General features: G+C 39.8%; 1 protein-coding gene across 4 annotated transcripts in view; it reads left to right on the top strand.

Moving 5' to 3' along the window:
• Positions 1–9,783, top strand: part of ZKSCAN2 (zinc finger with KRAB and SCAN domains 2) — a 35,355-nt gene extending 25,572 nt beyond the window's left edge. For all 4 annotated transcript variants that reach the window (XM_074197413.1, XM_074197416.1, XM_074197414.1 and 1 more), the window contains one exon: positions 2,621–9,783. In XM_074197413.1, coding sequence (XP_074053514.1) covers positions 2,621–3,540 — 920 coding nt within the window. In that variant the 3' untranslated portion in view covers positions 3,541–9,783. The remainder of the gene's footprint in view (positions 1–2,620) is intronic.
• The last annotated feature ends 4,118 nt before the right edge of the window (positions 9,784–13,901 follow it).

Consider the following 13,901-nt stretch of genomic DNA (forward strand, 5'->3'; position numbering starts at 1 on the left):
CTTTGAAATTGCAGGTTAGAGACTTTCACTTCCATACTTGTTAAACTCATGGAATGTTAAAATTCTTTTTAATTCAAACATTTGTTAAGGGCCTGCAGTATTCAAGGTGCTGTGCTAGTTCTGAAAATATAAAGATGAGAAAGGACCCAGTCCTTTTTCTCAAGAAGCTTACAGTCTAATGGAGCAATCATACATGTCCACAAATATGATACAAGAGAGAATGTGACGAGAGCCAGAGAATGCCAAGGAAGATATTGGGAGGGATCACTGATCGCAAAAATAAGAGAAAGCTAGTGTCATTATAAGGGAAGCATTGAACATAAATAACCCAGTCCCTTGATGCTAGGAGAGAGCCAATCCAAAACTATATTCAATTTGCATATGTGGAAAACAAATCCCATGCAGAGAAAGTGACTTGTCCTTAGCACATCACGAGTTAAAGACAGAGCTAGGACCCAAATCCAACTCAAACCCCTGTTCTAACCACTCCAGCAGAAAGCATTCAACAGGAGTCATAATGGAGTGAATTTCAGGTGGGATTTGGGAGTGGGGGGGATAGAATAGGAAGGGAAAGAGGAACTTCTAGGGAAGCCTAGAGTTCTAATTGTTAGATAAAGAAAATGTGTTAGCATTGGGAAATGCAAAGATAGACTAAAGGAATCCTTTTCAGTTATAGATCCTGAACATCCAACTTGTCTCCTTCCACTCACTCCTCGCAGCTAGGGCAGCCCTCTGTAAGAGGTTTCATTTTCATGTCCAGCTGCTGCATCAGGGAATAGGCACCTGAAGAGAAGTCAGGAATAGAGGTCACTCTGCCATATAGAATATCACTCTAATAATGCCAGTGTTATCAAATAGGTAAAGAAACACCTTTAGTAAGCAAATACTACAGCTTGATGTCTTCAAACCATTTCACCAAAGGTAGGGATAGGGCCTGGAACTGGATAGGGAACTATCGGATGAGGAAACTTCCAGGTTAGCACAGAGTATTGTCTAAATGTTGGCTATTAGGTTATTATTCTTTTACACTTATTGATATAGAGGGTACTCATGCTCTTTGAAAGTAAGGAATGCTTATTAAGATAAGCTTCATAAATGTTTCCTTAATTGAATTGAATAAAGGACCTTTTCCAATACCTATGCAAGTCACTTAATATTTGGGTTTATTTACAAAGTGAAGATAATATTTAAAGCACATCTAAGTCAAAGAATGATTGTGAGGAAAGAGTTTTACAAGCCATCAAGTGTGAGTTATTTATGATAACATTCATAGAATTATAGAACATTAGAGTAGGAAGGGACCTTAAAGAGCTTCTGATCCAACCTCTTATTTTACAGATGAGAAAAGTACAATGAAATTATCACCTCCCTATTCTTAGAGCTTCTCAATGTAGCCTAGGATTTCAGTTAAGTTTCCACATACTCACTAAAACCCTAGATCTGTTCCAGATGACTTGATCCTGACCACTCTACCTCCGTCTTATACTTGTGAAACTGATTTTTAAATCAATTTTAATTTCAATTCAATTTCAAGACTTTACATTTGTCCCTATTAAAATTTTATATTATTGGATTCCATTACATGTTCTAGTCTTATAAAGATCTTTTTAGATCCTAACTCTGTCTGTCACCTAGTGTTTTGAGTCAAGGCAATGAGTATAACAATTATGCCTTTATCTAAAAGTCATTAACAAAAATGCTAAATAGCATAAGGCCAAGTTTAGAAACCTGGGACACCTTACTGAAGACCTGCTAAGATGACTCTGAGCCATTAAAAATTCTTTTGAGATAGTTCCCAATCCATCAATTTTTATTATCTTCTATTACACGCCCTTCTCTCCTGGGTGGCTTTTGGGGTTTGCCATTTTTTCTGGTTTTTTCACTCACCAACTCTGAATGATCAATTCTGAAATTTTTTCAGGAAGCAGAATCAAGCTAACTGGTCTACAGTTTACAGACACTTCTTTTTTTTTTTGATATTTTGGATCACATTTGCCTTACTTTGATTTTCTTATTAATTGTATTTTAATTTTCCACTCTCTTCTTCCATTCAGCCCTTCTCACAGGTACTAAAATAATCTTCCTAATATAAGATTATTGCCATTTGACTATCCTACTTAAAGTTCTTCAGTGGCTACTTGTATGTGATACACGGTACAAACTTTGTAACATGACAAGCACAATCTAGATGCAGCCTATTTTTCCAGATTTATCCACCTGATTCTCCTTGTTTAAGTCAAACTGAACAACTAGTTTTTCCTTGCCTCTTTACAGTTATGCATGCATGGAATACATGCCCTACTTATCTTTACCTACAAAAATTCTCCTTTCAAGGCTCAAATCAAGTATGAGTTCTTCCATGAATCCGTCCTTAATTCCTTTCCCAATCCACTCTTCTTTTCCCCAGCTGAAATTTTTCTTTCCTTCCTCAGATTTTTGGACCTTCCCTTTCCTTTATCAACTTTGTATTTTATTAGATGTGTGACCCTGATATATTATAAATTTCTTTAAGGCAGAGACTGTTGTTTTCCTTTATAGTCTCCAGAAGATAGCATAGATTCTCATACTTCCTCCTTCTACATTGGCACAGAATCACATTTTTATTTTCTTTTTTTTTCAGGTATTGAGATGAGTAGTAGGAATAAGAAGGATACATCACAAATTTATGACAAAGTGGAACCACATTCAACGTTACCAGTAAAGTCTAAAGATGGCATTCCCTATGATATTAATCCAGGAAAAGATCACAAGAGGGAGGGCAAGTCCAAAAGACAATGGAGAAATTCCCTTCAAAGAGATAGACAAGGAAAATTCATTAACCAACAGAGAGATTTAGGAAAGGTCATAGGTCATCGGAGACCTTTCATGGGACAGAGATCTTACAGATTTTTCAAATATGGGAGAAGTTTTCTTCAGAGCTCACATCTTCTTATGTGTCAGGCAAGTCATCAGAAAGATAACCCCTACAAATGTAATGTGTGTGGAAAGTGTTTTGGTAGAAACAGGAGCCTTATTAGACACCAAAGAATCCATACAGGTGAGAAACCCTTTAAATGTCTTGAATGTGGGAAAAGCTTCAATGACTCCTCAAACTTTGGTGCTCACCAGAGAATCCACACAGGAGAGAAATCCTATAAATGTAGTATATGTGAAAAATGTTTCAGTCAGAGCTCAAGTCTTATAATACATCAGAGAAGCCACACAGGAGAGAAGTCTTTTCAATGTGGTAAATGTGGGAAAAGCTTCACCAACAGCTCCCACTTTAGTGCCCATCATCAGACACACACCAGAGAGAATCTCTATAAATGTGTGAATTGTGAAAAAAGTTTTAGTAACTGTACACAATTTAGAGAACATGAGAGAACTCACACAGGGGAAAAGCCCTACGAGTGTTCTCACTGTGATAAAAGCTTCAGCAAAATCTCAGCCCTTGCTAAACACCAAGGAATCCACATAAGAGAAAAGCTTCCATCAAAATTTAAATATGATTATCCTCCAGTAAACTTAGACAGGGATGGTGAGTTTGGGGAAACTTTTTAACAGAGGTCTTTTGGCTTTAAAAAAGTTTGCAGTCCTTCATCCTCATTCATAAAATAATCTGTCACAATTCTGAAATCAATTTAGTGTTTAGTCTGAAGCATAACTCTTAAGACAGTCAGGAAATGTTGATGTTCAGGTGACATGGATCAAATTTCTATTTCTGGCTCAACTTGATAAACCTTCCCCTAATGTTTTCATATGACTTTGATCACTCCCTTTTAAAAAAAAGTGGAGAAAGCATAGAATCTGACTTAAATATGTAAATCTGTTATATATCTTATGGCCATTTCTATTGGATTGTTGATTATAGCAATATCAATTGAAAGATGTTTCTTTAAGGAAATAGGAAATGCTGAATGCAATTACTTATAATCCCTAAATGCACTTGGGCTTATTGGTATATCAGCACCCTGGGTCTAGAAGGGACTTTCAAGAATGTCTCCCCAGATTTGTATCAAAATCATCTTAATTAGATGATTAACCTATTTTTAAAGAGGTTGGAGACTATGCAAACTTTTGTCAGCAGCCTTTTGGAAAGTTGTGACATCCTTAACTACCAGGAACTTATTTCTTCTTATTTTAAGAGTCCCTGAACTGTACTTTAAGGTCATTGTTCCAGTCTTTCTATCCCTAGGAGAAAAAAAGAAACTGGTCACCTTCCTTGTGGAAAAAGGATGGCCTTCTCAAGGAAAAATTCTATTTCATTATACCTCTTCTTATCAGTCTTATGCTTTTAAGTTTTTACTCTTATTTAAAATTTCTGAATTCTCATAGCCAACTTCGATTAAATAGAATGCATGCTTCTAATATCTATTATTATCAGAATAAAGCAAAATTTCATGTATCTTATAGTTTTATCCATAATTTTTCTTGTTAAAATAGTAGCTGGTTTGCTTGGGACTAGAGGTAATGCTGGATGTGGTAAAAAGCATTCCCTGGGGATAAATGAGAAACCCTCCTTTTGGACTTCTTTGGAAAGAATGCTAAACTTTGAGACCTAAGTCCTAGTCTTCACTTGGGGGGAGTGGGGTAGCTACAAAGCAAGGCAAATGGCCACAATCTAAACATCAAAGTAGTGGAGAAGTTAATGTCTGATGGCACTTAGAGTGCTTGTGTAAATTTTCATGTCCAGTGGCTCTCCATTTCAGCAGAAGTGTAATTGATGACTCCCTAATTATCAAACTATTGTGAGAGGCTGCTTGACCCAAAACCAGAGACAAATAACATCTGCAAGACTTAGGACTACAAATCCAAAACTAGTTCCCCAATACCTCTGGATCTCCAGATGAACTGGATAGCCTTTAAGGACCTTTCTAATTCAGACTCTACACAAACAAGTACCACAAATATGTAGCAAGTTCAAAAGTATTTCCATCCAGAGAAATCAAAGAAGGAATAAATGAAGGACGTAAGTTGAGCTTTAAGAGATGAATAGAATTTCAATAACTGGAGTTTGAATGCATGGACATTCTAGACAGAGAACATGTGAGCAAAAGCAAGGAAGTGATAAAGTTCAAAGTGGGTTTGGGGAATAGTGGAATTATTGGAATGTAGACTACATAGAGAGTAGTAGTGACAGAATAGAGGAGGAAGATTTGTTGGAACCAGATCCTAGGAAACTTTGTATGCAAAGTTCAGGAACTTGAACTGTTATTTGATAAGCAATGAAGTCCTATGAATGTTTTTGAAGAGAAGAATGACTTTCATTCAACACACAGAGGCAGCTAAGTTGTACAGTGAATAGAACTGTTGACCTGGAATCAGGAAGAAGTGACTTCAAATGTGGCCTCAGACTATTTCCTTGTTGAGTAACCCTGGAGAGAGTCACTCAAACACTTATTTCAGTTTCCTCATCTGTGGGTGATAATAAGGGATCTTAATACACCTACCTCCCAAGGTTGTAGGGAAGTTAAAGTAAGATACTTGTTATGCACTTTGCGAACCTTAAAACACTATATGGTTGGTTAGTTGGTTGGTTCAAATATTATGTTTGCAACAAATGACAGGGTGCCTGACTGTGGCTGAACAGCCCAATATGAACTCTGAATGCTCTAACACAGATTGGGCACAAATAGTCCCTGTGAACACCTGGGGTGGGTACTCTAAACTTACTTATGTCACGTTTCTTTTGATTTTCCTTTAATTCTGCTCTTCTCATAGGGCACAGAACCCTTACAGAAGAGGGCATGCCATACTGGATGGTCCTATGTCAGTGTCTCCCATCCTGAACAATTAATTCCAAAGTTCTTAAGAGACACCTTCAGGATGTTCAGGTATTGCTTCTTCTGACCCACCTTATGAGTGCTTGCCCTGTGTGAGTTCCCCATAGAATAGTCTTTTTGGCGAGCATACTTCTAGCATTCTAAAAATATGACCAGTCCATCATGGTTGCACTCTCATAGTAACATTGGAATACTAGGAGTTTAGCTCAAGAAAGGAACTCAATGTCTGGTGATCTTCTGCCAGGTGATCTTCATAATTTTCTGAGACAATTTAAAATGGAAGCAATTCAGTTTCTTGACATGGTATTGGTAGACTGTGCAGGTTTCACAGGCACATAGCAATGAGGTTGGCACAACCACTCTGTAGACCTTCAATTTGGTAGTTAGTCAAATACCTCTTCTCTCTCATACTTTATTTTGGAAGACTCCCAAATGCTGAGCTAACTCTGGCAATGCATGTGTTCACCCCATTGTCAGTGTGTACCTCCCTGGAAAGAACACTACCAAGGTAAGTGAAGTTGTCCATAGTACTCAAAATTTCTCCATTTGCTGTAATCAATAGTTCCATATATGGAAGGTGTGATGCTGACTGACAGAGCACCTATGTTTTCTTGGTGTTGTTAGACCAAAATTAGCACAAGCAGTGGAGAATTGATCCATACTTTGTTACATCTCAGCATCAGAGGCTGCACTGAGTACACAATCATCTGCAACATGTACCACACTCCCTCCACTTTGATCTTGGCTTATTACCTTTACAAGATGAAGAATTTGCCATCAATGCAATAGCTGACCTGAGGATATGTTCTCCTTAGTGAAGACATTTGATAATATGACTGAAAATATCATGCTAAAAAGCATGGAAGCAAGGACATATCCTTGTTTCACTCCATTGGTGACTAGGAAATCTCAAAAGCATCATCCAGAACCTGAGCAAGCATCCCCTCATGAAATTGATGTATGATGATAATGTACTTCTCCAAGCAACCAAATTTGATACAATTTTCCATTAACCTTCATAAATTGATGGTATCAGAGACCTTGGTCAGATCTACAAATGTTGTATACAGACCTCTGTTCTGCTCCTAGCATTTTTCTTGGAGTTGTGGCAGCAAATGCCATATCAACTGTTCCTTGAACCCTTTCTGAAGCCACACTGGCTCTCAGGGAAGTAACCATCCTCCAGATGAAGGATCAGCCTATTGAGAAGAACTCTGGAAAGAATCTTACCAGCAGTAACTAAAAGAGAAATAGCCCTGTGATTGTCACAGGATAATCTTTGCCCTTTACCTTTATAAAGATGGATGATGGAGGCATCCTTGAATTCTTGAGGGATAACCTCTTCATGTGGTATAATTTGGAAAATTTCAGTAAGTTTTTGGATAAGCAGTGGATGACACCCCCCCCCCCAGATCTCAACTGCAAAAGCACCAGCACCAGATGTTTGACCACCTGAAAGGAGTCTAATGGCATTCAAAACTACTTTTTCAGTTGGAATTCCAGTTAGGGACTGATTGCCTTCAGCTTGAAATGACTTGTGCATTGATTGATGATAGCTTGTTAAGAACACTATAGAAGTGTTCAGACCATCTCTTTAGGATCATGTCCCTAGGCCCATAAATAATCTTCAGGGCATCATAAAAGCATTTTGGTTTGTTACAGTCTGCATAAAACTGAATTTCAGCTGCCTTCTTACTGAACCAGGAGTCCTTAATCTCTCTAAGCTTCCCTTATACTTAACCTTTTTTTAGGTTTTTTTTTGCAAGACAATAGGGTTAAGTGGCTTGCCCAAGGCCACACAGCTAGGTAATTATTAAGTGTCTGAGAGCACATTTGAACTCAGGTACTCCTGACTCCAGGGCCAGTGTTCTATCCACTGTACCACCTAGCCGCCCCCTATACTTAACTTTTGATGGAATTAAATGCTGCCTTCTTAAAAATGGATGAACCATCTTGCTGAAGTTCTTAATTTTTCCATTTAGCATCTTCTGTATTTCCCCATCATTTTCATCAAACCACTTTTTTTTTAAGTTTTTTTAGTTTTTTTGCAAGGCAACGGGGTTAAGTGGTTTGCCTAAGGCCACACAGCTAGGTAATTATTAAGTGTCTGAGGCAGGATTTGAACTCAGGTACTCCTGATTCCAGAGCCAGTGCTCTATCCACTGCACCACCTAGCCACCCCCATCAAACCACTCTTGATGTTTATGAGTGTTCTGGCTCAGATGAGCAAATGCAGTGCTGTTCAACAGATCTCTGAAAACTGCCCACTCTTTTTCCACTCCACTATTGCCAACTGTGTTGAATTGGTTTTTCCAAGTTAGCAACAAACTCTTCCCACACAGAGAAGGCACCCTAATCTCTTAACATTAATTCTTCTAGTCATTTTTCTAGGGACTACCACTTTGATTAAATGTGCATATTTAGCTTGGAGAGGATGAGTTTGTGATCAGTCCAGCACTCTGCCTCACACATTGCCTTTGTCACTTTCACTTCTGTCTCTTCTCCTAACAATCACATAATCTATTAGATGCCAATGTTTGCTACTAGGGTGCATTCAGGAAGTGTTGTTACATTTAGGTAAATAGAAGACAGTGTTTGTGATGAAGTCATGACATGAATAAGTCTTCAATAGTAAATGACCCTTGCTCCCAAGGACTCCCTGCCATATCCAGTAATCTGAGCCTACTCTAGCATTAAAATCATCCAGAATTTTAAGCTTGTCCTCTTTTGATACACAGTAGATGCTAAGGGTCTCCAGGTCTTCATAAAATTTTTCTTTTACCTCATATCAGTGTTCATGGTGGAAGTGTAGGCACTGATGATGGTGGCATGGTCTTTTCCTGGATATGGCAATTTCATGTCTTGAGCCTGTCATTCACTCCTTTTGGTAGGAATTCAAGAATGTTGACTAGGGGAGGCAGAGCCAAGATGGCGACATGAAGGGATCAAGTTTTAGGAGCTCTCTGATACAACGTCAAACTAAGGACTCTAACTAAACTTTCGAGAGACAGAACCCACAAAGGGGCCCAGTGAGGCAGTTCTCCTACTCAAGGTAACCTGGAAAAGAGCAGAAAGGCTCTGCTCCCCAGGGATGGAGAAGCAGCCCACCAGAGGGGCGCCCGCCAGAGCAAAAGAACTTCAGCCTCCCGGACACAGCCCCAGGGCACTGGGAGCCAGGGCTCACAGCAGTGGGGGAGTCTCCTGAGCTGTACCCCGGGGAGCACCAGGCACAAAGTGGGGGAACAGCGGGGACCTCTGCCAGAGTGAGCACGTGGAGCCCAGCCCTCAGGGCACACAGCAAGAAGCTTGGTCTTTTGGCAGCCCAGACCCGGAAACAGAAGCAGGCAGAGCCAGTAAGCAGGAGCCCCCAGGGCATGAGCCCATTGAGCTGAGGGAAGGGAGTGAAGAGAAGACTACTGAGCTCTGTCCTCTGCCCCTGGAACAGGACTCTGGGGCTCTGAACACATTCAGATCCTGATCCCAGTCTAGGCCCCCCATAGAACAACAGGGCCCCCCCACCTTGGCCCTGTGGCAGAGGGGGGCACTTATGGTCATTCACAGACCAGGAGGGAGGACAGAGCTCACACACTGAGACCCTTGTGGGAGTGTCCCAAAAGCTCAGGAAGCACCCCAAAACCAGGCCCAGGCTGGGAAAATGAGCAAGCAGAGAAATAAGAGGAAGACTGTTGAGAAATATTTTGCAAATGAGCCCAAGAAGGATCAAAATACACAGTCTGAAGATGAGGAAGCACAAGCTCCTGCATCTAAAGACTCCAAGAAAAACAGAAATTGGGATCAGGCTATGACAGAGCTCAAAAAAGACTTTGAAAATCAAATGAGGGAGTTGGAAGAAAAACTGGGAAAAGAAAGGAGAGAGATGCAGGAAAAACATGAAAATGAAATCAGCAGCTTAGTCAAGGAAATCCAAAAAAGTGCTGAAGAAAATAGCATGCTAAAAACCAGCTTAGGTCAAATGGATAAAACAGTTCAAAAAGTTATTGAGGAGAAGAATGCTTTAAAAAGCAAAATTGGCCAGATGGAAAAAAAGATAAGAAAACTCTCTGAGGAGAACAAATCCTTCAGACAAAGAATAGAATTCAGGGAGACTGATAAATTTACTAGAAATCAGGAATCAATACTTCAAAACCAAAAAAAATGAAAAATTAGAAGAAAATGTGAAATATCTCACTGAAAAAACAACTGATATGGAAAACAGACTTAGGAAAGATAATTTAAAAATTATTGGAATACCTGAAAGTCACGATCAGAAAAAGAGCCTTGACATCATTTTCAAAGAATTACTACAGGAAAATTGCCCTGATATTCTAGAAGCAGAGGGCAAAATAGAAATGGAGAGAATCCACCGATCCCCCCAAGAAAGAGATCCCAAAAAACCAACCCCTAGGAATATTATAGCCAAGTTCCAGAACTCCCAAGTCAAAGAGAAAATATTACAAGCAGCCAGAAGGACACAGTTCAAATATCGTGGAGCTGCAGTCAGGATCACACAGGACTTAGCAGCAACTACATTGGAAGCTCGTAGGGCTTGGAATACAATATACCAGAAGGCAAAAAAGCTGAGAATGCAGCCAAGAATGAACTACCCAGCAAGGCTGAATGTCCTCTTGCAGGGAAAAAGATGGACTTTCAATGAACCAGGGGAATTTCAAAGGTTCCTTTTGGAATGGCCAGAGCTGAACAGAAGGTTTGATCTTCAGATACAGGACTCAGGTGAAGCATGGAGATTGGAGGAGAGGGGGGAAATATGAGGGACTTAATGAGCATGAACTGCATGTATAGAATAATGATACTGATAATATTCATATGAACCATCTCAGTTAATAGAGCAGGTAAAGGGAGCTTATATAGTTGAAGCACAGGAGAAAGTTGAATTCAAAGATAAAATATGGTGTAAAAATGGAGTCAATAGGAAAAAAGGGAAATGGAATGGGAGAAAGAAAAAGGAGAGGGGGAATAGTCCAAGATATTTCACATAATAAGATTTTTTTTATTACAATGAACTATTGCAATGATGTGGAAGGGGAGAGGCAAGGGGGAATGAGGGAACCTTTGCTCTCATCAGAGATGGCTAGGAGAGGAAACAGCAAATATACTCAATGGGGTATAGACATCTGGAGTAAGAAGGAGGGAGGAGCAGGGGGAAGGGGTGGGGATGTGAATAAAGGAGGAGAGGATGGACCATGGAGGGAGAGTGGTCAGATATAACACATTTTCTTTTTTTACTTCTTGCAAGGGGCTGGGATTGGAAGGCCTGCCCAGGACCATAGGGCCAGGTGGATTCTGGGCCTAAGGGGTGGTATGGGGGCTCAGGGCTTCTTGGCCCCAGGACCAGGGATCTCTCTGATGCACCACTCAGTGACCCTACAGCAGAGTCAGAGTGAAAGGAGAGAGAAAATATAGTACATGGTAGTGGAGAAATAAGAAAGGAGGGAGTTGCAATCAACAATGGCAACATTGGAAAAATATGGAAGTAACTTTTGTGATGGACTTATAAAGAATGTGATCCACCCGTGACAGAGTTATTGGTGTTGGAACAAAGACTGAAGCACATTTTTTGTTATGATTATTTGGGGGAGGGTGCAGGGCAAGTGGGGCTGGGTGGCCTGCCTGGGGCCACATAGCAGGGGGATCTTTGGGTGTCTGGGGCCGAATTTGGACCCAGGTGCTCCTGGCTCAAGGGCCAATGCTCTGTCTGCCACCCAGCCACCCCTACTATTATTACTATTTTATTTTATTTTGGGTCTTTCTTTTTTCTTCTTTTTTTGGTTTTTGCAGGGCAGTGGGGATCAGGTGGCTTGCATGTCACATGGCTGGGTGATTGTTGGGTTTACGAGGCTGGATATGGACTCGGCTGGATATGGACTCCGGTGCTCATGGCTCCAGGGCTGGTGCTTTGTCCATTGTGCCACCTGGCCATAACCTACAATTATTACTATTATTTTTTTAATTTTAATTTTTTTTCTCTCCACTTTACTTTTTTTTGCCCAAGCAAGTCTATCTATATTCATGGGGGGAGGGGTATTTTGTTTACTTGTAAACAAGAATATTTTATTAATGTAAAAAAAAACATTTGTACAAAATGAGAAAAAATAAATTAAAGTAATATACAGAAAAAATAAACTCTAGTGTGAAACTTGAAAAAAAAAAAGAATGTTGACTAGATTATTTTCTATTTCAAAACCTACCCCAGCTTCACAGCTTTCCCCCTTCAGTGCACACTCTCCTGAAAATGTGTATCCAGCTCCAACTTCAGTAAGATGGCCTTGTTTCACTCAGGACTGTTATTTGGATATGATACTGCTGAGTTCTCTCACAACAAGAGCTGTTCATCTTTCTGGTCTATTGGATCTTATGTTGTCTGTGAGTGTGCCTACATTCCATGTACCAATGGTGGATGGAATCTTCTTTGAATGCTTTTGTAGATTTTTTTTCTGTTTCAACTGTGCAGTGGGATCCCTGACTGCCATGGTAACCAAACCAGGGTTGGGTAAGCAGACAATTTTTAGGGTGCCTTTTCTAGTTCCTTACTCACATCAGGAGGTGAGCAATGCAATCTTTGAAAAGGTTACTCAATCACCCGGGGGCTGCCGAATCTCACTACTACTTTCATTGGGGCTATCTGTATACAGGGTTGTGACTACAGCTCCCATACCTGTTGCTTTGTCACTTGCCTGTGGCTACAGGAATTTGAAGAATGGTAACATATGGATGATGTTTTTGGTGCATGCATAAATTGTTAAGTGAGGTAGAGCTGTTTGAAGTAATTTGCCTTACTCTCTCTTAAAAAGGCACCATGATCCAGCATGGCAAGACAGAGTCAAGACAACTGGTGTTAGTTCTAGATGAGTGAATGACCTTGGATTTTCCATGTCTAACCAAGCTCTAAGCCCTCCACAGCATCTGCTTCAGCTGACTTCATGGTTGGTGGAATGAAATGTTCTCATCCACCCATTCCATCAGTGGAAGATTTCACGTGCTTGGGATAGATACTCCTCATAACTCACCGATGAGTTTTGAGACTCCCTCAGTTACCCTCAACCTGGTTTGACCCACCTGCCATTTACTGTTTTCTGGGTGTGATCGCTATGCATGCTATAACTTCTTGGAGCCACCCACAGGTAAGAGTTAGGTGGCTCAGGTGGACATCACCAGTGGAAAACAGCCCTGAAAAGGTACTAGTCTTCCTTGAGTATACCCTACACCTCAAAACACTAAATAAATGCTAAGTAAAAGGAAAATGATGTTCAGTACCTATTATATACAAAAGGCTACGCTGGTTACTGGTAATGGATCTTAAATTAAAAAGAGGTCATCTAGTCTAATCCCTTCATTTAATAGAAGAGGTTAAGAAATTTGTCCAAGGCCACTTAGGTGAAAAGTAATAATTAAAATTCTGAACCAGATCCTCTGTAACTAATCCAATGCTCCTATCACAATGTTTTCATTTAGTGGGCAGTGAGGCTCCACAAAAGAGTCCATAACAAGAAAATGATATGACTAGATCTGCCACTAGGAAGATTAGGAAATTTTCTTCAGGAAAATTATTCTAATAGTGATATGAAAAATCCATTGGAAATAGGGAAAACTAGAGGCAGGAAGATGAGAAAGTTAGATGATAGGGTGATTAGGGCTTAAAATAATCTATAGACTATATAAGTATAAAGAAAATACCCAGAGGTATTGAATAGCTGGTAGATGCAAGGCTTAATACCTAATTGGACTGGAGGGTAAGAAAAAGGGAAACATCAAAAAGGACTCCTAAAATTGAGCATGTGTGGCAAGGAAAATTATAATGCCAGCAACATAAATATGGAAATTAGGAAAAGAAAATTGAAGTTCAATTTTGGACATGTGGAATTCGAAGTTCAGATGAGACAGTATAGTGTGACTTTCGTGCATGTGGAATTGGAGGTCAAGGCACCCTAAATAAAAGAAATAGAGAAAAACACTAACCAAACTTCTTAACCATAAACATGAATAGATTAATCCAATAAAATGAAAGAATAGGTAAATGCAACAATTTGCTGTATATGAAAAATATATAAGGAAAGATGCAAAGTAAAAGGGGCAAGAACAAGTGAGGTGATTTCAGGAAAACAAGTTGAAATAATTGTGCCA

Source organism: Macrotis lagotis, chromosome 8 (assembly GCF_037893015.1).
Source record: "Macrotis lagotis isolate mMagLag1 chromosome 8, bilby.v1.9.chrom.fasta, whole genome shotgun sequence".
In the NCBI taxonomy this organism is placed as follows: domain Eukaryota; kingdom Metazoa; phylum Chordata; class Mammalia; order Peramelemorphia; family Peramelidae; genus Macrotis; species Macrotis lagotis.